The 27,725-nt window shown below is 48.0% G+C and overlaps 2 protein-coding genes and 1 non-coding gene across 4 annotated transcripts in view; 1 reads left to right on the top strand and 2 right to left on the bottom strand.

Moving 5' to 3' along the window:
• Positions 1 to 2,413, bottom strand: part of Vib (phosphatidylinositol transfer protein vib) — a 28,390-nt gene extending 25,977 nt beyond the window's left edge. Inside the window, exons 1-3 of one of the 2 annotated variants that reach the window (XM_077679274.1) lie at positions 2,116 to 2,413; positions 1,690 to 1,720; positions 1,162 to 1,503 (exon numbers count right to left, since the gene is read on the bottom strand). In XM_077679274.1, coding sequence (XP_077535400.1) covers positions 1,162 to 1,503; positions 1,690 to 1,720; positions 2,116 to 2,132 — 390 coding nt within the window. In that variant the 5' untranslated portion in view covers positions 2,133 to 2,413. The remainder of the gene's footprint in view (positions 1 to 1,161; positions 1,504 to 1,689; positions 1,721 to 2,115) is intronic. The other variant, XM_077679275.1, reaches the window with a different exon arrangement.
• A 1,051-nt stretch (positions 2,414 to 3,464) lies between these two features.
• Slga (proline dehydrogenase slgA) overlaps positions 3,465 to 27,725 on the top strand; it is a 245,486-nt gene continuing 221,225 nt past the window's right edge. The window contains exon 1 of the mRNA XM_077679272.1: positions 3,465 to 3,963. Within this exon, the coding sequence (XP_077535398.1) occupies positions 3,625 to 3,963 (339 nt within the window). The 5' untranslated portion in view covers positions 3,465 to 3,624. The remainder of the gene's footprint in view (positions 3,964 to 27,725) is intronic.
• On the bottom strand, positions 23,388 to 23,460 carry Trnas-gcu (transfer RNA serine (anticodon GCU)). Its single transcript has one exon. It is a non-coding gene; the product is annotated as a tRNA-Ser (tRNA).

Below are 27,725 nucleotides of genomic sequence, written 5' to 3'. Positions count from 1 at the left end.
ACTTCAAAAAGCAGAGCGTAAAACTTCACGCCCCAAGTTACCCCCAATCAGTTGCCTGTAGCTCGCTTGCACCTGTTCCACTTACGTCCTGTCACATTCACCTGTCACGTGGCATGACGTCAGCGCTGTACGCACTAGTTTAACTGTTCTTCACCTGTTAGCGTCATGCTGAGGTAGTGATGTATAACCCACTCTGGAGACCCGGATTTGATTCCTTTCACTGTACTCAATTTTCTTTTCGAACTGATTTACTTTGTAACAATTAATCCCCATATGCACTTTGGCACAAATTAAGACATTTCCACAAGCGCCGTTCAGTCTTTGCAGTGGTGGCATGCCAGTTTTTCGCACAATAGGGCACCCAATGCTTTCGCCTTAAAATTAATGTGGCAAAATGCTCTGCCCTGAGCGCTTATCTGTTTCCCCGAGAGCAGCATCAGATTAGATTCCTCCCTAATCTGTGAGAACTGAAAGCATTCACGCTGCACAAATGCCGTCATAATGCTTCTGGCCTGATGCAGTGCAAGTGCACTCGTACAAAACTTGCCGAACTGAAAATAATGCACATAAATTCTTCGCCACAAGCGCTTATCTTTGCACCAGGACAGCAGAAAACTGGCAGCAATGTCACCACCCAGCCACGACCCCCCCCCCCCCCCCCCCCCCCCCCCCGTTTATCTGCTTTGGTCTTCCCGGAAGGTTTATCACCAGGATGTACCCATCGAACAAGAGCGCAATGCCATACCAGTCTAAAAAGGGAAGGGCAGTTCAGCACAACCTGTCTTTTTTTTATTACTCGCAATTTCTTTTTCTGATGACGCTTTCAAAAACAAGTCTTTTGGCTTTATTTTTTTTTTCTCGCTGTGTTAAGGCATCCCCAGAAATCAAATTTTGAATTCAACGTTACAAATCACGGTTGCACGACAGCCACACTGCGACTGACAGGAAACAGGCACGGTGTGTCATGTTTCAAGCGAATTATATGCACGGAAACCCTGACGGGAACGGGTCTTTGTTAATGCAAAATGCTAATGCTTTGAACTGAATCGAACACAGCCTCTCCAGCTCGCATGTGAGCCCAACAACTGGCCACTGGCAGTAAGGAAGAAGAGAGAAAGAGAGAGGGGGGGTGGAGAGAGAGAGAGAGAGATCAAGACCTACGTTCTCCTGGCTTCCGTTGTCGGGCGCGTGCATGGTTTCTATGCAGAGAGTAAAGTTGCCGGCCATGTAGTCCGGGTTGGTGAGCACGGTGCGGCAGTAGGGGTAGGCATTCCACGCCTCCTCGTGAATGGCCAGCGCACCCTTGGGCGCCAGCAGCCGGATGAAGGTGGGAACCTTGCTCTCCAGGTGGTAGATCTTGTACGTGTACTGGCCCTTGGTGTACTTGCCGCCCAGCAGGCTCTTGTTGTCGAAGGGCTCGTTCTTGATCACCTCGATGCCCTCGCCGCCGCCCGTCTCGTTCTTGCTCGCCTCGGCCACCGAGAACAGCTGGCCCACCTGGTACTGGATGGAAGCCCGCGCAGCACGGCTCAAATCCCACACCCCCGGAAATCGACGGCCGCCCCTGTCACGCTGCCAAGAAGCCGCCGCCGCCGCCACACCGGCCACCGAGCGCACACCTGGTGGCATCCGGTCAGGCGGCCGCCGCGGCGACGACATGTGCTCGCGCTCCGCGGCTAGCCCACTTACCTCTTCCACCGTGATGGGAAGGACGACGCGGCTGCAACAGAGAAAACGACGAGAAAAAGTCAAAGCGAGAAGTGAAACGCGGGGAGAAACGGATTGACTGGCGCCAGATGCAGCGAATTCCCCACAACTGCCAATCGGCCGCTGCTTGGAAAACACGTAACGTGTTCGAACGACCGGGGCCGTAACCGTGAGGTGGCGAGCACGGGGCGCAAGCCGGAGAAAAGTCCGCAGCAGCGAGGCGGCACGAAGAGTTGCGGCACGCGAGGCGCCACCCCCGCCACTGCCCATTGAAAGACGCCGAACCTCGCCGGCGAGCGCCCCGTCACAAACTACGGCCGCGATTGCCTCCCACGATCTCGCGGGTGAACGCCGAGGCCGCGGGCTAACCCGTTGGACCTCAGATAGGGCCCCACGGGTGCTACTTACAATTCCTTGATGAGCATCGCGGCGGATCGGCTATCAGTGTAGCATAGGTCGGTCGTCGGCTGGCTGCTGAGCAGTGACTACGTCACTTGACAGGGGAAGAGACCGGCTGTGAGCCGCAGGAAATAGCGACTCGAAACCGAGCACCCCTGGCGTCGGTCGCCCTCGGCGCTGCGTCGGCGGCGGTCCCCGCGGGCTGCGGCCAATTTCCGCGCACCTAGAATCGCTCGGGAGCGGTGAAAAGCGCGATGTGGGTCTCGTCTTCCTCCACTTCGACGGGACACGAACTGCGGGGAACAATCGATACGCGGAGCGCCATCTTCCGACCGCCGCGAAGGATGCGTCATCCTAGACGTCACTTGGATACGGTGTTTCGAAACCCGCCCCATCACGGGAAGCCCGAACGGCCCGAAGGCCACATGGCCCACAGCCGTTTGGCCGGGACAACACGTATTTCTTTCGCATAGATGTGGTAATCAAGCACGCTCGCATAAGCGCGCTCGAAAGACGGCCCCCTAATGTGCGCGTTCGCCCACAATAGAGCCAGCAACAATCGCGCGCGCGTCGCTTTTGAAGCTTACCTTGAACTTTGTTGGCGGTAATCTTTCCCTCAAAGCAGGCATGGGCGTATACGTATTGGCACTGATCACATTACACACACGAAGAAAAAAAGATCATGGAAAGCTATTGTTGTAAGGACTTTAACCATTTAAAATGTTTCGTTAAGGTCATTTTTATTGCTAAATTTCGCTACTGTTAGGGCGTTAAGCCAACTTCAGTTAGTTATAAGCTCATGCAGTATGCAAAGTGTTTCACCATATGCGCGAAAAAGTTAGTTATGACACTGAGAGAGTGCGTAAAGTTGTTCAGAAATCAGCACTTATAAAAAGAAAGACAGCGGAGGTGTGCTATAGTTTAATATTATATCCCACCGTAGGCGGGCCTAGCCCCAAACCGCACGATAAACGCAACTAGCAATGTAATGGGTGCTGAATGTACTGATGCAGATAGCCGATAGGCATCGCGCCAACACTTGATATTTTAACTCTATCGCACAGCGCACAGCATCGAAAATTGTTTATGCACCAATAATTACTGTACTGATGATGTAAATAGCCGATATGCATCGCGCCGACCTTTGATATTTTAACTCCACCACACAGCATCAAAAATTGCTGCTTACGCACCAATAACTTCTGTTTTGTCGTCGGACAAAAGCAAGTCGTCGCCACGTCAAACTCCACTTGCCGAACCTGCAGAGACAAGTTTGAAACCGAAACCGAAACTACACAAAAGTTGCTTGTGACGTCACTGATACGTAAAGGGGGTTGGTCCGTTACCTGCGTCGCCTGCAGCTGCCGCCGTCGGTGTTTATCGTGTGTGGCTCGTTCAGCTCGTTTCGTGCTTGCGAGCCAGCCGAGAAGTCGTGCGCGTTGCGTCGTGTTCCTGTGCTTTTGCGGCGACCGCAGTTGTAGCGATCGCGGGTGCTTTCGCCGGCCCTGTTTCGGCTCTATGGCTGCGCTGCGACTGGTTTCCGAGCTGCACGGTGGCTGTCGGTCCATACCGAATCGGTGCGGGCTTCTTCGTGCCAGCGATGTGCTACGCATCGGGGGTTCGTCGACGGCGGCGTGCAACAACGACTACAGCCGGCGACTCAAGTCCAGTGCGTCCCCTGCCGCGCTCGATCGGACGACCGAGAGTGCGGCGTGCCCGACACAACGTGACCCCCTCGATCTGAGTTTCAATGACGCTCGGGCCGCTTACAAGAGCAAGACGACCGGCGAACTACTACGAGGGTACGTCGTGCTCAAGCTCAGCTCGAGTAACTGGATCGTCAACAACCATCAGGAGGTGAGTAGTAGCGGCGTTTTGACGGCCGCGTGTCATTCATTCATCCCTAGGGGAATCGCGTGGCTTTTGCGCCCGTTTTCACTGCGCCCGGGTTTCGGAGCTCGCTGGATTGTTACAGCCGCGGCTCCAACCGTCGGGGAAGACGGAACTCAGACGCGAGTCTCGGAGGGAAATCGGGCAGCGTCGACTATAGCTCACAGATGTGCTGGGTCGTTGGCTGCAGGAAAGTATTTGTCGATCGCGACGCGGTTTGATTATTGCGCACACATCCCCACGCGCGATGGGATGCTGTGTTGGAATGCTCCACGCTGCGTTTGCCGTGAAGGACGCATGCCAGCCGTGCCAATGATCTGATGGCGTAGGACAGTATGCAACACGTCACTTTTAGCTTTACGTTTAAGTGCGCTGAATTATCGCTTTCGTTGACACACTTTACTGTGCACACGTGTCTGCTGTGTGTATGGATTTTTGAATTTCGAGATATTAAACCGCGGCACATGAGCGGCGAGCCAGAATTTTAACGTGCTACGATCGTATATGCGCAACCAGTAGAGCCTTGGCGCAAAATATAATAAAAATGATAAAGTTGTAAATAAGGGGGCCTTCAAGATCCCCGCCTAGTACAGCGCCAAGTTTGCCTACATTTACTATATATATATAACCTGTCCGCTCGTCCGCCAAAAAGGGAGGCAGAGAGGGAGGTGAAAAACCACGTGTGTGGCGCTCTTCAAGTTGCGAAAAAACAAAGGTAGAACAAAAGAAAGCGAACAAACAACACCTTGAACTCAGCGTCTCCATGCGAAGACCAGAAGGCTAGCAGAACCTCGCCTCGGCGATGCCCGACTTCAGGGGCGCTAATTCTGTTGTACCGATGCCGTAACAGTATGTCAGAGATTAGCTTGCGTGTATGAGATTTGTTTGAAACAGTTTATAAGAGTTGCATGGAAGCCTTGTCGTCTGCATTTCTTTGCAACCTGCTTGCGCTTGAAGCCCTGCTGGCCGCCTCGGTGGCTCAGTGGCTGCGGCGTTGTGTATTTAAGGACGCGGGTTCGATTCCGACCGTGGCGGCTTTTCCGGTTGAGGCGAAAGCGAAAACGCCCCTGTGTCGGGACTGCGGCGCACGATGAAGATCTCCTGGTGATCGTAACTAATCCAGAGCACTCCACTACTACAACGTGCATCGTAGCCCATTTGTAGCTTGGCGTGTAAAGTTTTGTTTGTTTGCTTTTTGGAGCCCCGCTACTCTCTATCCTCCTAATACATCCGACAAACCCTTGTGGTCTTTTACTAGCATTGCTGCTGATGCTTTGTCGCATCAAATTGCCTGCCAGTTTTGCCAACCGCGGTCCTACGAGGCGCAGCTGGGGCAAAAGAATTTATAATCCTAAGCGCCGTTCTAAGTTGGCACGTGCCTCTGAAAAGGACAGGATGGGCATACTTCTGTAGTTCAGAATAAGCAAGTAGGGTTGAGAATTAGCGGGAGGGCACTGATATGCAGTTCCAGCCTAAATGTCTGGAAGATTTTTCCAATATGGCGCTACGCAGTGGTGTATGCATTGTCGACAACCCATCAGTACGTGCCCACTGCAGGAAGAATTCTCCCATTGCCGTGCTATCACTCACTACTGTGCGAGATGATTTTCTGAGTCCATTTCCCCGCGGCAAATTTCCGCGCTTTGTCCCTCAGTTGGGGCCGTTTGCTTTCTATTTCGTTAACGGTCCCTTGTGACCATTCCGCTAAACGGATGGTCGCCTGTATAATATTTGCGACATTCGTTTGAAAGGTTTCGAGAGGGTGAGTGATGGGATATAGTGGCACCGAGATTTGTAACTGCCTTGAAAATGAAATGGTTCAGAAAATGAGGTATATACGCGTGAGCCAGCAGGAACTTGTATATACAGTCGGACCTCGTTAAAACGGAAGGGGTATCAGGACAGCAAATTAGTTCGTTATATCCGATATTTGTTGTAACGGTAGAGGTAAGAATCGCCTCTAACAAATCGAAAATCTGGCTCGCGCAAAAATACTTTATACAAAAATGCATTTTTTTAGGCTTCGAATCGACTATAAACAAGGCAACCCTTGCCTTTCTTTCTCCTTGCGGCATTTCAACCTCAATCAACTGGAACATGAGTGAGTGAAAATATAACAGAGCAAAGTTCACTTGACAAAACAGGCCTGCGTCCGTATTTGTGTGATGAAGGATCTGATCGTCTGGTGGAGCTAGTCACAGCACTGAGCACGATCAAGTTATTTATCTACAGTGTCCGCGACCAAAAGGGCCATTATACGTCTTCAGTTTCGGACAACACGGGTTTTTCATGTAGCTTCTCAGACTCCTGGTCAAATATTTCTTCGTTATATCCGATATCGCGCTTGGCTCTCACGGTTTCAGTTTCGTTATAAAAGAATAAGTGCCATTGAAATAAAGCGTGACCAACAAAATTTCGTATGTAGTTCGCTGTAGCCGATAATTCGCTATATCAGTGTAACATACATTTGAACCTCGTTATAACAAACACTGATATAGCGAAATATATATATTGTGAGCACGTTCTGAGCATCGCGTACCATTTACAGTGACTGGCTCGTACAATATGAGCACCATCCTGTGCCTCACCTTCTTCCCCTCATAATCATCCTTATCAATAGTATTCCTCCCATCCTCTTCTTGTTAATATCATCATCATCGGAGGCTGGTTCGGAACCTGCGATGGCTGCAACGCTTCCGAATAAACGTTCCGCTGCATCTGTCTCTCAAGGCCCTCTCAATATACATATATGTCGCTCATTGATTTATTCTGAATCATTCTAGCAATTCCGGCAGTGGAACTGCACGGCTCAATCAGGGGCTTTATACGTGCACTGACTACAATGCTGTTGTTTAGACTACTTGACCGTCGTACGTAGTACTTTATTCGATTAAAGTGAGGAGAGAGCAAAGTCGCGCAAAGGATGTTAATGTGCTTTACAGAGAGAGAGAGAGAGAGAGAGAGAGAGAAAGTGTTTACAAGGCGAAGTTTCGCCCCTCGACAGAGGGCACACGTCTCGCCGGAAGAGAAAAGAACATTGAAGGAAAAAAAAAGGCAGTGAAATGACAGTGGAAAACTAAATACGATAACAGGTTATTAAAAGGCTATGCACGGACTATATACATACACACGTAGGTTATATACAGACTATTTACATACACACGCACTCACACATACACACACATAGGGGGTGGATATTGGGTGGGGTCTGGCTTCGACAGTTGATGGGCGGGTGTTGAGGCCCGACTCGTCAAGGTAGGAGAAGAGCAGCCTGATGGCCTCTCGGTGCAGCATGCCTACATGAGAAACGGTGTGGAGAGAGAAAAGCGGAAGTGGGAAGGGAAGTGCAGTTTGCGGGGTCCCCCCCCCCTTTTCCCCCAGCCAAGGCGGCGTATAGAGCAAGTTAAATGCCACTACCAATACTACCAAGTGAAATGCAGGTGCGCTGCTTAATAGAGCGCATGTAATAACTTTGGTGCAGCTTTCGTTTTTTTTTTTTTTTTTCTTTGAATAACTCACTAACTCGGTCAACTCTGAAAGAGCTTTGCACCCGCTGACTCTACAAAAGTGACTCGGAGGGGGTGCAGGAGGAGGCTCTGAATTACAGTTCACTGTATCCGAGTGGTGTGTGCTCATGTTCGGGAAAAGCAGCGCTTCGAGGCTAGTGGTCGGCAGCCCAAAGCGTCTGCTGTGGCCGGCTTCTGCGAGGGCAACTCTTCCCCCACCTTCGTGGAAAAACAGAAGGTGCAAGGAGGAAAGCACTCAAAAAGAAGAGGGCAAGGAGAAGCGTACGTGTAACGGCGACCGACGGTGGTGTCGAACTCGGGAGGGAGGGAAATTTGTTCATTTGGCGTGGTAATTTAGAATGGAGTGATCGATAGTTCCGACCAGTTAACAAGCGTAACCTGTGAGGCGCTAATAGAGTGCCTAGAATAGAAACATTCTAGAAAAATAGCGCGTACTGGACGCCGGGTAGACAAGCCAGCTTAGTCGAATTGCTGGCAGAGGGCTTCGTTGCCTGTGGTGTCGTTTTTGTGCATATGCACTAGTTCCAGCCTATCGGCTCCGTAGTGCGGAGTTATATACGCTTCGGGCTGTAATAGTAATTGTCTTCTGACGAACCAAGTTTTAGTCCCTGCTGTTTGTTTTTAATGCGATAGCATTCACCCGAAGTTCGCGATATACGTATACAGTCAGAAAGATAGAGCTTTATTTTTATTTGGTTGTTTGTAAGGAGGACTAGACCTCTCCCTAAACTATGGTCCATACCTTAACGGGACAGACAACCGATTTTGTCGAGTATACATTCTCTATCCCAAATGAAAGGGCAATGTCAGGGGTGTAACAGCTGCGCCATTTGCGCCATTGAGCGCCAAACTTGTTTACCTGCGCCATCCATGCGCCGAACACCCCCTGTTGCGCCAAACTTGTTTATCAGCGCCGTCCTGCGCCGCAGCGTCTGAATTTAGCTGCGAGATACGACCGCCATGATATGATGCCCAGCGCCCGAAAACTTGGCTGAAACATCATGTTTTCTGTTTCGTCAAGGCATTTATGGTTGCGGTTTCATCAAGGCTATGGGTGGCTATGGAAGTTGGTTTTGGCTTAGCCGTAAGGCCGCAGGCTCTACGCGCTTCTCCGCATACTCTTTGCATTTCTTTGTGTTGCATTTGCACGGTTTCGTTTGCTGATGTCGACCGCTGCGCCACAATCAACGGAAAATGACCAAAAGTAAATTTTTTTGTGTGTCTCGTCTCGGGCAGGTAGAATAATATTCGCGTGCAAAATTGTAGTTTATTGGATGTGCACATCAATTTATTCACCCATTTTTGGCGGTCCTAGCTTTGCTGCTCGTAACTTTCCGTAGCTGCATGTATCGAACAAACAGGGTCTTGGACGCTTTGCTCTCGCTTGTTAATTCGGTTTGCTGTTGTTGTGAGGGGATTACACATTTTCGCCTGTGAACTTTGGGGTTAACTTTGGTTAGTTAGACAATGGTCCAACATTAACCATGTCTTCTAACACGCTCTAGTTACGTAGTCTACGGCCTGAGCTCTTCGACTCTCGCAACCCGCTGACAGGTCAAGACAAAGCTATGTTTAGCTTCGCACGCACTGAAACCACTGTTTGGTAGAAAAAATGCAAGCAAACACCTTGTTTTCCGGAATGCCGCCGCGTGTGTTCGCATAAACACTGCCGTTTGCCCGACACGAAGCAAGGCCTGTTATGTGATCTCTTTCGACTCTGCGCGTGAGGTTTGACATTTGAACCTCAACAACGCGGTGCGCCCACTGGGGCCGAATGTAGAAAAACTCCGCATTTTGTAAACCTCCAGATATAGTACAAGAACTGCGTTCCTGGTTCAGTGCATGGTAGAACGCCTTAAGTAGTAGATAGATAAAACGTAATTGGCGGGGCACTTGCACAGCAGCCTGAAGGGAGATAAAGAAGGTACCATAATGCTGTGGAACGGTGTTACATCTGCTCTAAATGACATTTCTGGCGGCTCACTGAAGCTTGCTACAAAAGGCCTTTCTGACTGCTCCAAGCCTGCTACAAAAGGCGCTTTGCCTGCTCCCAGGACTGCTCCCAAACCCATGTACCCTGTTCCACCCCTGCCAGGGGTGAGACAGCTGCGCATATTGCGCACTTTTGATACAAATCTGCTTTCCTGTGCCAGGCTGCTCCAAAAGCTTGAAAATTGCAAAAATTGCGCAAAACTGCTCCAAAGCAGTCTAAGAGCCAAGGATTTTAACGCTCCCGCCAGTTTCAGAGGGAGAAAATGCTCACTGACGACATAATTTTCCAGCACTACCAAGGTGATCCTGTTTGTAAAGGTTTAATTTATTAATCATACAATAAAAAACCCGCATAAAATTGACCCCAAAATAGTTTTTTCGAAGGTCACCATGTCGGGTTGCACATGTTATATTCTGTTTTAAGTTTTCCCATGGAAAACAATTACAAAGTCCTGTAGAAAAAATACGTATGTGTACTCAGGCGACAAACTACTAGTGAAAATTGATGAAAAGACGGCAATTTTCGGAGCGCCGTATCTCCATAACGACATTACTGGGCGCCGCCATCTTGGTGTGGTGAATATTGGAAAACATGGCCGTCGGGCGAAGCAGTTGCTCGTGGTTCAGGCAGAGTGCTCTTCGCCGATTTCTACTGTGGTTTTGGTTATGGGGATGGCTGGGTTTTCATTTAGTCGTTTGATTTGTTGAGGGAAGTTGCGTGACTCGAAGAACGGGAGTTCATCAAAAACAACGTGGGGCCCGTGAATTCGCCGTGTTTCGGCCTCGAGTGAGAGGCGCGGTGTGTGCTTGAAGTGAAATTTCGGACTCATTGCGGTGTTATAATTAAACGCTGAGTTTTTGCTGCCTTTGACAGCAAGCTTGCGAGTGGCGGAAAGGAGACGATCGACACTGCAGAAGTGGCGCCGCAGGCTACATCGCCGCAAAATGTTCAAGCAGTGGCCGATAGCGGGACGGGCTATTATTGCACGCTAGTAATAATGGTTTATCTATCTGAAGTGAAATTTAATGCCAAGAGGGAGGTGGCTAAACATACCAATGTTATTGAAATTGCGATCGTAGTGAATGCGCTCTTTGGTAATTGAAATGGGAGGGCTGGTGGGGTGCGAAGATTGTCACCTCGCTTTGCGCAACTTTTGCCATGCCCCTACAATTGTGTGTAAAGCCGAGTCTGGGATTACAAAAATAATTTCAGCATTCACATGATAATGAAAATGCCTTACGATTGCTTAATTTTTTCAACGGCACTCCATGCTATCTATGCATAGAGCCTAAGAATTTATAAATGGCTTGTAAAAAGGTAGTGCAGTTCGTGCCTTGTGATACTCTAGTAGAAAAAACTTCATTGAAAGGCTGTTTCAGCGTTATGTGCGGTCAAAAACCATTAAAAAGTGCACTCCCCCCGCCTGCCCTCCCCCCCCCCCCCCCGAGTTGCCAAAAATTTGATTTTTAGGCTCCCTAAGGTGGCGTAATAAATGTCATCATTCTGCTCCAAATCAAGGTTCTTCTGCTCCAAAATCTAGATTTCGCTGCTCCAAAAACTGCTCCCAAATCTGATTCAGCTGTCTCACCCCTAGGTTTGCAGGTCACGTGACCGAGACACATGTGTCAAGTTTCTACACTACGAACCGCCGCCCTTCCGACCCTTCCGATTTCAGAAAGTTTACGGCCTAATTAAAATTTTCCGCCGATTTGTTTATAAATTGCTTGTGGTTACCGGACAATATAAAACGCTGGCTTTCATACAAGCTAGAGAACATACACGCGACAAAAATCGGTTGTAGGTCCCTTTGAATGGCGGCTGGGCCCTGGCGGCGTCCAGCCAACTGGGCAGCCCAGAGTTGTGCGTCTGGGTCGGAGCTGAGCAGCGCGGTCCCCCACTACTCGTCACTTGTGATTTTGCGACCTTTTTGTCGCCTGAGGCCAAGCCCAATAGCCCATGGTATGTGTGATAGGTCCGCGCGCCCTTTACATAGGCGCACATGTCGGAGTACTGGCCAGGGTATCAATGAGCGTACGCCACAGGGTTTGGGTACATATCTGGTTCGAGGAGACGCCGGACCACCGATTGGACCCGTTCGAATGTGTAATGGTTAGGGGTTTCCCTGTAGGAGACCTTTCGCTCCCTTACCGACCTCATCGGAGGCTGCTCGGTGGTGGCTCGGCATGCGGGTCACCGGGCCGTGTTGTGAGCGTCTTCGTTGCCGGGAGGGAGCTGTGTGCAGTGATGGAAAAATTTGAACTCTTGGGTCGCGGAGCGACTCTTTACGGAGCCTCTTGTGTTGGACCCCGTTTTTACATCGCGGAAAGACGCTTGATTCCTCAGTGGTGCTCTCACTGGCCTCCGTGTACGACCCAATCGAATCCCGTTCCTCGCTCTGTGAAGTTCGTAATCTTTCGCTGCTCATTATGTCGCCATATGCATACACTCCTCTCATAGCCCACTCTTGTATATCTCCTGCCTGAAAAGTCTCGCACAGCACGTGCTGCTGCGGCAGCGTTGCGCGGCGCAATTCTTCGCACGAAAAATCCGCAAGGTCTCTTATAGCGAAGACTACTTCAAGGCGAGTGGTGACGGGTCTAAGACGGACACATTATTTGCTTTGTGTCCTGTTCTTCTTACTTCACGTTCTGTGATGAATTCCCGTGATGGAGGCGCGCACCTGTTTAGGCGCATTGGAGGGACACGCTGTGGCATTCGTACACGTGTACTCCGTCTAGCGGCACTATTTTCACGCCCACCGTCGGCATGTCTTGCAAACTTCATTTTTCTGCGGTCACCGAATGCCAACCAATATTTTCCCAGTCTTGCCTGCGTATTACTACTTGTGTCCCTCACCGTCTGTACTTCGATCGCCACCTTCATCCCGTAATTTATTTGAACCGCGAGGAGTTCCACAGCGCGAGGTGTTCCACAGCGAGTTTCTCCCAAGGACGCTCAAGGCTGGCTGGCTGGCTGAATGGTTCGGAACGATTAAATGTGGGAACACGCTTCATATTTTTCAATATTGTTGAGCAAGAAAAAAAAAACAAAAACATTGGGCATATTTGAGGCAAAACACCAATGCATAACTGGTACTCTCAGTGCTCGTTTAATTGAAAACAAATGTGCGCTTGATATACGCGTTGAAAACGATGTTTTGACCCCAAAAGCACACAAAGCGCTCGCGCGCCAGCCTCGACCTCGTGGCGGCATTCCAAGAGTAAGTCGAACAGTAACGAAAGGTTAGAGTAGATGGCGCGCAAGAAGGGGAACGCGGGAAAATTGAATTGACTTAAACAAATTTACACCGTGTATATCGTGGGAGGAGCGATATACGGGGGGGGGGGTAAGACAGAGGTGGGCGGGAAAGATAAGATAGGCAGTCACGTGGCAGGGGGGTGCAGAAGACTATCGTCTTTCGGCGACACTTGCAGCGAAGCGAACAGACACGCGGCCATTTTTTACGAAGGAATGTCTTGAATATCCGTCTTTTAACGTAGCATATATGTCACTAGGAATCCGTGCATTTTTCACGTCCGCGAACGAAAGCTCCCGGGGATCCAAAAGCCTTTTGAAGTGCGAGGCGTAATTGGAGAACTAACGTTCCGGTGTGTGTGTGCCGCTAGCATGCGATCACCACCAAACTGGCACGCTATTCAAAACATTGATTTGGACGTCAAGACGCATCTCATCACTTGGATATGCGTCTTGAGTATACTAGTTATCAATACACACAATTCGCAAGATTCAAACATGGCCTATATTTCAACCTTATACGTCTCATCACTTGGAAATGTATCTTGAGTAGTTTAGCTATGAATGGACACCATTTTCAAGATTAGCAGAGCCAAAACAAAAGTGCGTGCATGTGTGTATGCATATCCTTTAGGGATGACTGCCGTCAACGTTCAAAAGAAATAAAACGGGCTCATACCTTTCAGCGAAATCCTGCGTTACATGCTGTGTGCTAAAAAGCGTAATCCACCTTCACACAGTGGAATGGATCGGGATTTTTAAAGCGAAAGCTTTCTCAGTTGGGCCGGTTGCGTTCTGTCGAAAAACTAATGCATTTCCCCATAGACCGATTGGTCGAGCAAAAATCTCTAATAAGACCACTGTACACACTCAGCATGCGTGAAACCGCGGGCTTTCATTGTGTCAAAACGGTTACTGGAAATTCGCGAAAAAACGGCGCTTCTAAATAAAGCAATACACGCACCTACCACGAAGAAGGAGTGCAGTAGTGTATGCCTTATCTCATAAACCACGTATCGGTATACATCCAGATCGTTCGTACACTCTTATCAAAAAAGCTCGTAAAAGGGTAGTAACGGCTGCATTTACTAACTCCTTACGGAGTTTACTACCCCTCAGATTGGTACGTAGGTCCTACCACTAATGTGGAACCGTTGCTAGTCTAGACCGTGCACTTAGTAATTAACTGCTGCTGGTTTGATACTAACATTCGCTGAAGTAACAATGGAACATAATAACTACAGCTCCTTTTCCACGCCAAATCACGATTAAAAAGTTTGTGCAAACCCGCATGCTGTCTTGTATATGCTCACATTAAAATGCATAATTATAGAATTATCGCTAAAATATTTGATTTTTACGACTAGCCTACCGACTCCCTCAGGGGATTTTCCGCGGCTGGCTATAAAAGCGAGAAGAGCAGATGTATCTCTAAGTTAACGAAGTAATACTCGCTCTCCTCGTTCATCCCGTCGGTTTTCTTGCTCAATTCTGTTGCTGATTGTCCACGTGTCATGTGTGCGTGATGAATGTGTCCACGTCGCGCTGCGAACTCAGCAGAGCAACATTGTTTCGCGTAGCTTTTTACTAGGTCATGCATGACCTAAAGTTAGTAAAAGCAACTAAGTACCTAGTCAATACTGGGGCACGTAACTGGTTAATGTTGTGTTAGTAAGTGCGCCGACCTTTTTTTTTTAAGTGTGTAGATGCTTTTACTTAGTGCGCGACAAATCGTCGCGTGGGGGGGTTCGTTCTTCGTTCTCGATTTGGGTCTTTGAGGGTTTGGCGATCGATTGGACGAACTTTAAGCGAGAAGCTTCCGCGCTTCCCTCAACTTTCTTTCGGAAGGGTGGTAAATTTTTTCTTGCACCTGTGCGACTGTCTTCATCTTTCATTAAAGTTTGGAATTTATTTCTGAACCTTCCAACGTTCACCCGCTACCTGTGGGGATATACCGTGGGCATCGATCCAGTTGGAAAGCGAACCGCGAGGCCAGGAGGGCGTTTATATGCCTTGTTAATCTTCCCGCGCTTTTTTACATATAACGGAATACGTAATCTGGGGGAGGGTATGAAAGGCAGAAGGCGAGCGCCAGACGTCTATGCCATAAAGTTTTAAAGATTCGCGGTCTTGTGTTGAGAGGCCAAGGTTTCCCGTTTGTTTGTTTGGCCGAGTGGAATCAGTTATCTTGATATCTCTCATAGAGTTTCATACTAATATATACTAGAGGAAAATCTGTCGCTGCAGTCGCGGGCCGCCGTGGGCAGCGCCAATGCCGCCCGCGACGTTCCTCGCCTACTTGGCTTAGCTAGCCATATGGCTTCTTTTTTTTGTCTCGAAGCCAAAAGCAACAAAAAAGGGTAACACTTTTTCTTGTTGATCGTGCATGGAGCTTCTACATAATCACTGTTTGTTTAATTTTATGAAAACAAAACAAATTTGATGAACCCTCTGCGGTAATACTGTTGCTTTTTTGCAGCCAGAGCCAACTTTTCAGCCTGTTCATGAGCCATGTCAAGGACAAGTGGAACGTGCCCGCCCGGTGCACGACAGAACACTCGCCGAAGCACGGCTCCCCTAGACAGTGGCGCCAGATTTCCCTCTAGTATATATTATTATGAAACTCAATGATATCTCTGAAATTGCGGCTTGCGGAAAGCGCCGACAGCTTGACGATAAAATCCTGCGCGCCCCCGATTGGCGGTCGCCTTGCTTGGAAGCCCGACGTGCAGGAACTGGTAGAACCCCTGGACGAGTGCTTATGAGGGCAGATGGGGGGATTGTTTTAGAAAATTACTCGGGGCACGAAGTCTGCGTCCGTGATTTGAATGCGAAAGCCTGGCGATACTTATCGCTAACTTGTTTGCTTCTGCTACGTCGTATTTGCACGTCTTCCTTCGCTTTCGCTTCTTCGTCTTACGGCGCAAAGTATGTCAGCGAGCAGACTGAGAAGGTTTGAGGGACGAGATAAAGTTCGTAGAACGTAGAAAGGACGTAGAATGGACGTAGAATAGGACGTAGAATTGGGCTAGTTGGTGCTGTTTTCTATCGAATTGCGCGGGGTATATATACTAAGACGAATTGGACAAACAAAGGGACTGGGACTGGGACGAACCAAATTGTGCTTCGTCCCAGTCCCTTTGTTCTCCAATTCGTCTTAGTATACATACCAGGCGCAATTCGATATGACGAGAGACGATAGACTGCTCGACACGCCGGTATCAGGTATACACCTCTTCGAAGCTTTCGCGTAAGACTTTTTAAACTCATTCCTCTGGTGTATTTGTTAGGCGGTTAGACCGGTCAAAGGCAGCGCATCGTTTTACTCATTAATGCGTGCGGGCTCGGTGGTGTTATGCTCTGCGCGGCAGGACTCTTTATCGGCGTGTTTGTGTGACACGGCGTTCGCAAAGGCATCCGGTATGTGCAGTTGCTTGCAATGCCCGAGCGTGCTCAGATATACGTCGACGTCGCGACAAGCTGGCGCTGGCAGCCCGCGCGAGTAAACTCCCGTGCTTGTTTACAATCGAGCGTGTCAGTGGCGCAATGCGACCGGGATTTCTTCAGAAGGCTTCGACGTGTGTTGGCCTGCGCAAACCAGACGGCCTTCGTGTTTTCCGTTTCCCGCTCCTTTTTTCGTTTTATTTTGCGAGCGTTGTTTTTGGAGCGTCTCCAAGCACGCTTTATTTGTTCGTATGTGCGCCAAATTTCCATCCGAGGTTAAAATGAAACCATTTGGATGCTTCTCAGGACTAAGCAGTCAGTGGAAAAGTGGCCGTCGTTTTCAACGAAGAGGTACCAAAATGGCCGCCCCTGTAAATATAAAATAACTGTAACGTGTATGATTTGGTGTTCAATGAACAGCTGAACACCTTTTCAACACCCTTTCAACACCCTAAGAAAAACCAGGGGTGTTGAAGTTCATCAACACCCTTTTTTCACACAAAAAGGGTGTAGATATAGGAAAAGGGTGTTGAGATTCAAGAAAACGAGTGTAAAGGCCTCCCAACACCCTTTTTCCACTTATGCTACACCCTTCTTGGCTAAAAGGGCGTAAGAAAGTTTAGTGTGTGGCCTTATTCAATGAACAGCTGAACACCTTTTCCACACCCTTTCAACACCCTAAAAAAAGCCAAGGGTGTTGAAGTTGATCAACACCCTTTTTTTCACACAAAAAGGGTGTAGAGCTAGGAAAAAGAGTGTTCAGATTCAAGAAAAAGCGTGTAAAGGCCTCCCAACACCCTTTCTCCACTTATGCTACACCCTTTTCGGCTAAAAGGGTGTAAAAACGTTTAGTGTGATATGATTTGAACCATGGGACGCCAGAGCAGAGGGCTAATCGCTCCACTAACGTATCCGGCCCCCTGCCGCAGTGGAACAAGAATCAGCCTGGATGCGAGCCGCGCGGCGGGCGAACGTGACGGCACGGAAGTAGAGCGGGAGCATGTGAAGGACAGCTCTGACTTTCGGGAAGCCGCAGCGTAGTATGCCTGTTTTGAGTAACTCGCTTGAAAACACGAAGGAACGGAAGCGAAGAAAGACGCGCGAGCACAGTGTAGGAGTAAGCGAGTCTCCGATAATCGCGAGGCTTTTGCCTCGAGACCGCGCAGAGCCCGAGGACGAGGAATAACATTTATTTTTAAGGGAAAGGGGAGGGGGAAAGGAGAGTGGGTGGTGGCCTCAGTCCAGGCCGCCTTCAGGCTCCCCAGCAGCCCTCGCCCGGTAGATCAGGTACTCCTGATCCTCGAGCTGGAAGCTGGTCAGCCTGTGCTCCCACTGCTCCAATGTAGGTGATGGAATCGGGTTGGGATGTTTGACGCACTCCCATACGAGGTGATGGGTGGTGTTTGGTGTATTGCATGTTATGCAGTTGTAGGGAGAAACAGTTGGTGAAATATGATGCAAAATTGCCATGTTGTAGTAAGTCTGTGTTTGGATTCGGCGCCAGATTCGAGAGTCTTGTGCCCGAGGAATTCTTTTTACAGTTCAAGCTTTAGGAGGGTCGACATTGATGGTCCCGGGAGCGTGAAAGAAGGCCTCCTAGCAGGAAAGCACCTCACGACTTGGACGAGCATCGCGTCTGGTTTGATTTTGTTTCATTTGTATTGCGTAATCCGCACGCATACATTTATTCGTTTATTTGTAATAGCCTCGGGGTACGTTGACGTACATTGCAGAGGGGATGGGCAAGAAACAATGAATATACAGCAAAAGGTACACAAGGAAGCAGATAACTAACAATGTTCTCGACAGCATAAGAAGCAAAAAATAGGAAAAAGAGGTACACTCTTAATAAAAAAGGTCGTAAAAAGGGAGTAACGGCCGTATTTACTAACTCCTTACGAACGTTAGTACCCGCGGTTTTGTACGTAGGCTCTGCCGCTAACAACTGCATGGTTAGTAAATTAACTGAGTGTAGGAAGTAGTATGCACTAGATTAAGGTCGTGCTTATACTAAGTTGTGCATGGCCAGTTAGTAATCGCATGTAGCGCAGAAGAGTGCTATCGCTGGGACTTTACTATAGTGGGGTAGTGGTGCTTACTGCCTGCTTCGGTTAGTAATTCTGACAAGTGCTACATTTACTACCTCCAGTTACTAAGTACCTAGTGTATGCTGGGACAAGTAACTTGTTAGTATGCCATTAGTGAATGCTCCGACCTTTTTTTTTAAGAGTGTATATAACAGAGGAAAAACTAGTCCAGATTTAACAATGCATTTTTGAATAGTAGGGGGTCCGCTGTGCTTGTTAAAGTGGCTGGTGGATAATTGCAGTCATTGCTAGTTCGGGGGAAAAAGTACTGTTGGTACGCGGACGCGCTGCAGCGGGGCACGTTAACCTTTTGTTAGTGATCGCGACGGGATGGTATAAATTGTGGAAGGGAAAACGAAGTGGGGGGGGGGGGTGTAAAACGACTTGAGGAACCCCAGGCAAAGTGCGGACCTTGGGCGACAAACAACCGAGGTGCTATATAGAGCGCACGGGACAACATAGTGCCTTTTCATCGAAACAACTCAAGGAGAAGCGAGCCGAATTCGAAGGAATGCCTTTCTTTCAAGTTTCCCCGAACTCGCGCATCAAGAAGGCGAGTATTAGTATGCACTTATGCTTGGCGCCGTCTCCCTCGCGGGCTTGCCTCGCTTGCGCAACCTACTAGTGCAGCTGTTTTTCTGAAGTCTTTGCCCCAGCTGTTACATGATTTCTTTTTTTCCTAGCTCTTCTCAGATACTCAGACATTTGTCGAATAACAAGAGAAAGGACGTTCACCAGTCACGTACCCACCGTTGCTAATTATGGAACAGGAATGTGCTTGTGGAGCTGTTTTCTGGGTAATCTAAGGAAAAGAACTTTCACGTTCCATCAAAAGTGACGACGGTATCTTTATACGTGCACGCGCCTAAAGGTTTTGTCGAACAATGTGTCGATCCATTTAAACGTTTTTTTTTTTGTTTATGCGTCCGCACCTCGTCCTTTCGCGGAGTGATGTTTGTCGTATAGTGTCTTCGAGCTATAGTACTTCGTCGCTACTGAACTTGTTCTCTCTAAACTGCAGGGTGCACACTGAACAGTGTGTTCTTGCTTGAGTGCGTCTCCCCCGTAGCTAAATATATACTTTGAGCAAAGTATATACCAATCGTATACGATAGATCGAGTGCCTCATAAAGCAAGTTCAGGAGAACGGTATTGCCACTTGCTGGAGGCTGCAGCGCGCGGTCGCGACAACACGCAGTGCACAGTCCTTGCGACCTTCCTGAAATATGTGCATTGTTTGTGCAGTGGCAATTGACGTCCCCCCCCCCCCCCCGGCACGAAAACCGATCGCAGTTATTTGATGACGGCCGCGCTTTTCTGCCCACGCGTGCGGAGAGACCGAGAACGAACACCAGCGCTCTCTGCCTGATAAAAAAAAAAATCCAATTAGGGCCCGTAATACGGCTACACATCTAGCAGTGACCAGCTTTTGACACGGAAGCACGAGCGCCTGTCTTCCTCTGTCCTTTCCTCTGTGGCGTTTCTCCTCCCAAATTATACAGTTTCTCAGATACGCGTGGTATCATCACATCCCTGCACAAGCCAGTTGGTTTGCCAACAGGCAGCTGCCGAATACCTTGGATAGCCACGATGCTGAGGTTTGTTTATACCCGGTATAGACCTCGCCGTGCGCGCACTCCCGTATCGTATACGCTCGCGTGCGGTGCTGTTGAGGCTTGGCAAAGGCGGCGCTTGGCATGGAAGGAAGGTGACGATAAGGGTCTGGGACACCCTCTACATGTGTATTAAGCTAATATGTCCGTACTTACGCAGCTGATAGATTGGTTCTCATTTCTGGCGTCGGTCCCGTGAGAAACTGCGGAACAGCGCCTTTGCTCCTCGGCTGGCGTGCAGCCACTCTGGCGCACGCGTATATACCCGCTGAGAACGGGTGAATGTATGTTGCCCGCACATGTACCTCTGAGGGTATAAGGGCGGCGTGCGTGTGGCGGGCCTTTCATGCCATCTCGAAAAGTTAACCTGCTGCAAGCACTTAAACGAAACCTTACGCTGTTACCTTATCTTGTGCAGTGCGGATTAGATAGGTAATAGCTGATTCTGCTTATGACAAACATTTGTGTCAGCCTCGCATTCCCCCATGTTGTAGATATCTGCGTCGTCTGAAACTCAGTGGACCAGACGAGTATCTAGAGGAATAGGCAGAAAACCTGTTGCTGCGAATGTTTTTTTTTTTTTGAAATTATTACCACTGTATTAACTCATCAGGGGTCCCTGTACAGTCATTGACTTCGGGACCGTTGTCTGCAGTATTTTTACTTATGTACTTTTCTTACGCGCTTTAGTAAACTTCTTCTTGTTCTTCTTCTTCTTGTTGTTCTCGTTCTTCTTGTTCTTGTTCTTCTTCTTCTTCTTTGTCTTCTTCTTGTTGTTCTTCTTCTTCTTGTTCTTCTTGTTCTTGTTCTTCTTCATCAACCCTCACGCAGTAGGATGACTTTAGAAAGGTCATTGAGGCGAGCTACCAGCATACAGTCAAACCCGTTTATAGCAAACTGCAATATGCACCGCGATTTGTTCGATATATCCAATAGTTCGATATAGCCGAACCCGCCTATAACGAGCTTATTGTTACGAGTTCGCATTGCGCGGTAGCACCCCCCCCCTCCTCAACTCCACCATCCCCGCATGCAGAAACGAACACAGTACAGTAGCCATTAACCATATATACCCAAAATAATTCATTTATTGCAATTAATAAAGCTTCTTTCCGCCTTAACTACCTACTTTGCAAAAAAAAAAGCCTTGATTTTTGTTTTCACTTTCATTTTGGCGGCTACAACTAGCATAGCATTTCCACACGAAACATTGTTTGCAGCAGTACGAGTCTGCGTTCTACAAAATCGAAGAAGCATTGGCAGAGCAAATCGACTGCCGAAAGCGCTTCACTATAAGCATCGGACGGCTTTCACTCGCGACATCATTGGCAACGTTGGCGAGCTCTTCCCACAGTTCACCGATGCTGCTGTCTTGGTCCGGACTCGCTGACTAAGCGCGTTCCGTCGTAAGTCCCACGCGTCGGAAATAGTTACAGAGAGTGTCGGCCGTCACGCCGCTCCGTGCAAGGCGCAATGCCCCAGTCGCGGCTTTTGCTCCGTGGTCGCGGCCAATCCACATCTCAATCGCCGCTCCGAGACCGTGCATTTCGGCGGCCATTCTAGGCGCGCGGAGTTCGATATATCGGATGTGAACTTCGTTATAAGGAATATGTTTCCCATGTATTTCCGTAACTGAAATATTTTTGTTCGATATATAGCATAATTCGCTCTAGTCGGGTTCGTTATAGCCGGGTTTGACTGTAATAGCATCGAGGACATTACAGACATAAACGAGTGGGTCGAACAGCTGTTGGGAGACGTAAATGCTGCCACAAAAGATCCTGATCAATCCTCCGAAGCTGTTGACGCGCACCTTAATGACTTACAAGAAGTGTACGGAAGCGTACAAAGACTGACGAACGAACAAGAGCAACCGCAAACTCAGAATTAAACTGCCCAAATTTAAGGAATTCTTAAGACGCTGAAAGGCATTCATGACGCTTATCTCAAGCTCACTGGTGCCAAATTTGTGACCGAATGAAAGCCAACCTGGGTAAAAAAAAGCAACTCTTGAGACATCTGCTTGACCCATACCAACAAAACGGTTCAAAGGCACAGACTGAGAACAGTCCAAACCTTCCCTGGCAGAGACGAGGACTTGACAAAACAAGTCAGGAAAACCAACTTCCCTGCTGGAACCCAAAACCTACCCCCCCCCCCCCCAACATAGACGACATCCAAATATAGTAATGGAAAGGAAATAACGATGCGCTGGCAGCATTCAAACTCCGCTTGGTGTCGGCGCCTGGCTTAGACCAAATAACTATCAATATGTTGAAGAATCTCGACGTCTATCACAAAAATCACGAAGTTCCTCAACCGAGTTCTTCAACCGATTTTAGCAAGAAGGCCCCGTTCCCCAGGCATGGAAACAAAACAAGCAAAAGTTGCTTTTATTCCCAACATTGGAAAACCGTTACTCTGAAGCCGCCAAAAAACGACTTCTGTAACCTCATGTCTGGGAAAGCTAATTAAGTATATAATCCTGGCAAGTCTAATAAAACACGTTCAACGCACACATCAGCTTCCGCACACAGTGCTAAAGTTTACAGCACGGCTGTAGATAACCTCCTGCAGCTATCTCAGGATATAATAATATCCTGAAATGGCCTAGACACGGCGGCAATCCTAAAACTAGATATGGCCGAGGCTTCCGACAAATAACGCTGTCACAATTGAAGGGCTATAGAATCAACCAAACCAGCAACCGATACCACGACCGACTTTATTGACCCACACATACTCTAGGAACTTCAACAGAATCGGAATACTTAACATTGGAAGTGCCACCTTAAACAACATTGAACTCTCAGACAAGGGCACCCTGCAAGGGCCGGTTCTTTCACCGCTCCCATTAACCTGCTCAGTACTCAATATCCCCAAATAGCGAACTATACGGTATCACTCTATAGATGAGAGGCGTATGCGACATGTAATCGCAGGAGAAACATTGTCGAAGGGCACCCAGGTAATAATAGCGAAAAATAGAGGCGGCAGGAGTATCCTCCTCCGCAAATAATAGGGTCTGATCACTAATCATACGCAACTATATATATATATATATATATATATATATATATATATATATATAATAATTCTGGATGCGTATTCTGGGGGTCATGGGTTCGGATCCCAACTTTCTGTCTTTCCAAATTCTTTATGTTTGAATGACCTACCACATTCTCCCCTTTGCTTTCCGAGGTTTTATTGACTGCCAAGCCTTATTTCTGTCTTAATTGAACGAGCCCCTCATTTCGTATTCTGATTCGCTATATATATATATATATATATATATATATATATATATATATATATAGCGAATCAGAAAATGGGAAATGAGGGGCTCCGTGAAATAAGACAGAAAATAAGGGTTGGCAGTCAAGAAAACCTCGGAAAGCAAAGGGGAGGTCGTCGTGGGTCATAGAAAGAGATGAAGAATTTTTTTAGTCGAAAAGAAAGTGGTGAAAAAATGCCCGCCGGGTGGGATCCGAACCCACGACCTCCAGAATAGCGGTCTGGTGCGATAACCACTACGCTACCGGCGGGGCTGTTTCCCCAGCACTTTCTCGGGTATTTATGTTAAGGTATTTTTTGTTTCCTGCACTTGGGGGTGGTATATATATATATATATATATATATATATATATATATATATATATATATATATATATATATATATATATATATATATATCAGGGTGTCGAACCGAAAAAAATACCGGTTCGGTTACGGTTCGGGTTCGGGTGAAATAATTTCGTTCCGGTTCAGTTCCGGTTCGACAAAATCACGTACCGAACCGGTTCGCGAACCGGTTCGGGAGCTTGAACCGGTTCGCGAACCGGTTCGATGAGTTGAATTGTCACTGAAATTAGAAAAAAAAAACATTTAGTAGTTTAAAGCGACAGTAAAATCAAAACACAAACAAAAATTCAAAATGCTGCTGTTCCCCAAGGGCAGTGGCGCAATTGCAAAGCAAACTTTAAACAATCACGAGATATTAGAAAAACAGATGAAGTGGTGACGATTTACCACCTACTTTCTCATCCAGACTTTATGTTGTCCTAGCGACTATTCATAAAACCACCGCCAAGAGATATGACGGCGGGATATATTTTCTGCCCTTTCATTTTTTGTTGAAATCGCAATCGTCGCTATGGAATCGCCCATCACGCTAACCTTGAAGCCTTCAATTTAGGTCTGCGTACTGGCGCGTTCAAATATCAGCGCTTAATACCAATGGCGCCCATTTTTTTTTATATTTGTAACAAAACAGAAAAATCTTACTACAGGCACATAAATACTACCAATGAATTAGATCATTTGGTCACCCTGAATAATTTGTTAGCTGTCACCTTATCGAATGTGTTAGCCACACTTTTGTTAAAAGTAAGCTTTATTTAACGCTCAGTCACTGCATTACTGCTCTGACCACTGCAATTCCTTTTGCGAAAGCTATACTGGATGTGTGCATTACAATCAGTATGTCATCGTACCGCCTGACCCCCGGCCATCGTTCCGTGGGCTACATTGCGGAATCTTGTAACAGATTATGCTGTTACAAAATGAAAGGGAAATTTGACACGCGGAGAATGAGATGAACTTTTTTGTCTAGACGCTCTTTAATTCGTCCACAGCAGTACTCCCCTCCGACCCGCCGCGGTGGCTCAGTGGCTAAGGCACTGCTGAGCGCGAGGTCGCGGGTTCGATTCCCGGCCGAGGCGGCCGCTTTTCTGATGGAAGCGAAAAGCAAAAACGCCGGTGTGTACGAAATTTCGGCGCACGTTAAAGATCCCCAGGTGGTCAAAATTAATCCGGAGCCCTCCACTACGGCGGCCTCATCGCCTGTGCTGGGTCGGCACGTTAAACCCCACAATCAAATCAAATCAGTACTCCCCTCCGGAAGGAGTAGCAATAGAAGTAATGTAGCGAGTTGGGCAGCCAGTACAAGTGCACCTTCGAAAAAAAAAAGCAGATCTGAAAGAGACAAAACTGCAGAACAAACAGAAAAGATGATCGCTGGGCGAATGGGACAGTGTGAGGTACCGGCCTGCCTTTCTGCACGTGTCATCTGCTTTATTACTGTTTCTGCTTCCAAGACAAGGTCAAAGCCTGCAGTTTCTTGCCAAGGGATTAAGTGCGCACCTTAACAGTTTTTCCTGACATATCTGTTGTTATTTACACGTGTAAAAAATGGAGCTTGTCCACTGTACTGTCCTAAAAAACGGTCGTGGGTAAGGGACATCGAAGCCACTTGTGGTCAGCAGCAAGCGGTTTAGCCACTGAGCAGCTCCTGCGGTCACACTTGTCAAGTATTAACAATTTGCAGGTGTCGGACCTTTTAAACAAATTATGGAATGCAAAACGTTTGCACACATCGGGTATGGGCTTTCGCTGCTGCGCACTGGAGCACTCCTGCAGCCTGATTGCTCCACTAAAGTTGCAGCTAGGGAAGGGCAAAGTCGTTTTATATCCCCTGCAAGCTGCGGAGAATGACATTTCGTTTGGTCAGCTTGCACTACGCGCGCGCTTCCAGCAGCAACAGACCATTGCTACATTGGTGCTCATTCATTTCCCTTGTTACATGGAGCGTGATAGTGTTCAATTGTCTGGAGAAGAAAGTGCGCGAGCGGGTACGAAGTTGATGGTACGTGAAAGAAAAAAAGGCCGGAATTGCATTGACCGTGCAATGTCAACAACGGAGGGTCGAACCGTTTTGGCATGAACCGGTAACCGTTATTTCTTTTTCGGTTCAGTTCCGGTTCGGGTTCAGTGTGATAAAAAAATAACGGTTCGGGTTCGGGTTCAGTTCCGGCAAAAATACCGGTTCAGTTCCGGTTTTCGGTTCGGTTCGGTTCCGGTTCGACACCCTGATATATATATATATATATATATATATATATATATATATTCTGACGAAGGCCGGTCCCTCGGCCGAAACGTTATACCATTCCTCTTTCGACCTGTGTCTTTCTTTTTCTTGATATTTGCCGGTGTCCAAGAAACGTTTATTCTTGCAATTATATATATATATACACGCACAACGCCCTGACGAAATGACGAAGACAACAATACATATACAGTAGACTCCGGTTAAGACGAACAATTGACAGAAACGTTAGCGTAAGACGAATTTTTCATATTACGAAGACATTTTCATGGTTTCTTCGAGTACGTGTATAACGGGATTACATATACTGCATAGGTAAAAAGACCTTGGCTTTTCCTAACTTCAACGACTGCGCTGAGAAGCTATCACGTCGCTTGAAAATAAGATTTATAGAGAAGATATAATAAAATTCCTAAGATATTTTTTTCCTGACTACCCCGGTCGTCCATGTATTCTGAAATGTTTACGCCGTCACAACCGTTGATACGCCAGAAACTTTCCTGTTGGCGAACCAGTAGAATTTTTTTTTCTCGCGGTATAGCTATCGACACGCGCGAAACGAAGCAGACTGAGGCATCGGCGACCGCAGAGGACCAACCCGGTAGGACGTGACATGGCACCTCGCCAGTCAGCTCGGAAACCTCGCTCACCTCATCCACTTCTCGAAATCGTACGAACACCCAGCACATTCGTACACGCTACGAAGACAGCACGCCAGCAATCAAAGGCTCTGTTTTATTCATTTCTTTGGTTTTCTTCATCTCGTTTTCGTTCAGAACGCGCTTACTTATTCCAGACACACGTACGCACACTGGACGACTCCTGAAGTATAATCACGCACAGGCACTCGAGGGCCGTGTATACGCACGTGTTGCACGCATGAACGTGTGTACCTGCGGTGCGTATGTACAAACAATGACGACCCTTAGCGCTCGTCCTCGTCCCATCTCTTGTCTCGTCCTGTGTCTGCCTCGCGCGTAGCCGGTAAATGGCCGAGGCAGACGGTAAATGGCCGAGGTAAAAAAAAAAAAAAGTTATGTGTACGTTAGATTTAAGAAATTGGGTGATTTAATCGCCTGATATTTTTATACCGGAATAGGCGGCTCACCTCGAATAAGAACTATACACAAGACGCCCTGTTGTACCGAATTTGGAGCAGTGGCGGTCCCAAAAAGGGGGGGGGGCGAAGAGGGCGATCGCCCCCCCCCCCCTCCCCGAAGAAATCCTCGGCTTCTTATTCTTAGTTTTGTTTAAGCATTCCACATGCGCGAGGTTAAATCCCCCATGTGCGAAGCCGCAAACGTGTTGCGGCAGTCAGAAATGCGGGCTCGAGCCAGCCGTTGCACCGCCTAAGGGGCGCCAAAAAACCACTGTGTCGCTAGTGATTTGTGCGTTTACACGGCATACGCGCACACGCCTGCATGGTTATCACGTCCTCCGCAGAACTGGCGCAAGGAGGGGAGCGGTTCTTTATTCGCCCATCCCCCCCCCCCCCCCCCAAAAAAAAAAAAAATCTCTGGAACCGCTACTAGTGCCAACAATAAAAGCGAGATCTTTAGTGTTGGCACATCTGCGGCGAAGCGTATCTAAATGCGTTTTACCCTACTGTAAGAAACACGTGGATTTCGGCTGGCTTCTATATACTCTCCGTCCTAATTGGGGCTTGCCGTGTGATTGAACTGGCGCTCCTTTCGAGTTGTTTCCTGCAAGCGTCTCACTCGCACAAAGTTTGTGACTCTCTTCAAACACGAATTCGCGTGATTGTGTCGAAAATTTCCTTGGTTGAATTCGAACCGCTTGGAGGCCGTATGGTGCTCCGTTGCATGACTCCACCAGTTTTTTTTTTTTCTCTTTGGGATACTCCTGGGGCGTATCGGCATAAAATTGCCATCCTATTTATTTTCGTATTTTAATTCATTTAGT

Source organism: Haemaphysalis longicornis, unplaced genomic scaffold (assembly GCF_048455015.1).
Source record: "Haemaphysalis longicornis isolate Haplotype H1 unplaced genomic scaffold, Haemaphysalis longicornis Haplotype H1 scaffold_7, whole genome shotgun sequence".
Classification (NCBI taxonomy): domain Eukaryota; kingdom Metazoa; phylum Arthropoda; class Arachnida; order Ixodida; family Ixodidae; genus Haemaphysalis; species Haemaphysalis longicornis.
The sequence above is the reverse complement of the archived record's forward strand: the minus strand, read 5'-3'. Positions and strand labels throughout refer to the sequence as shown.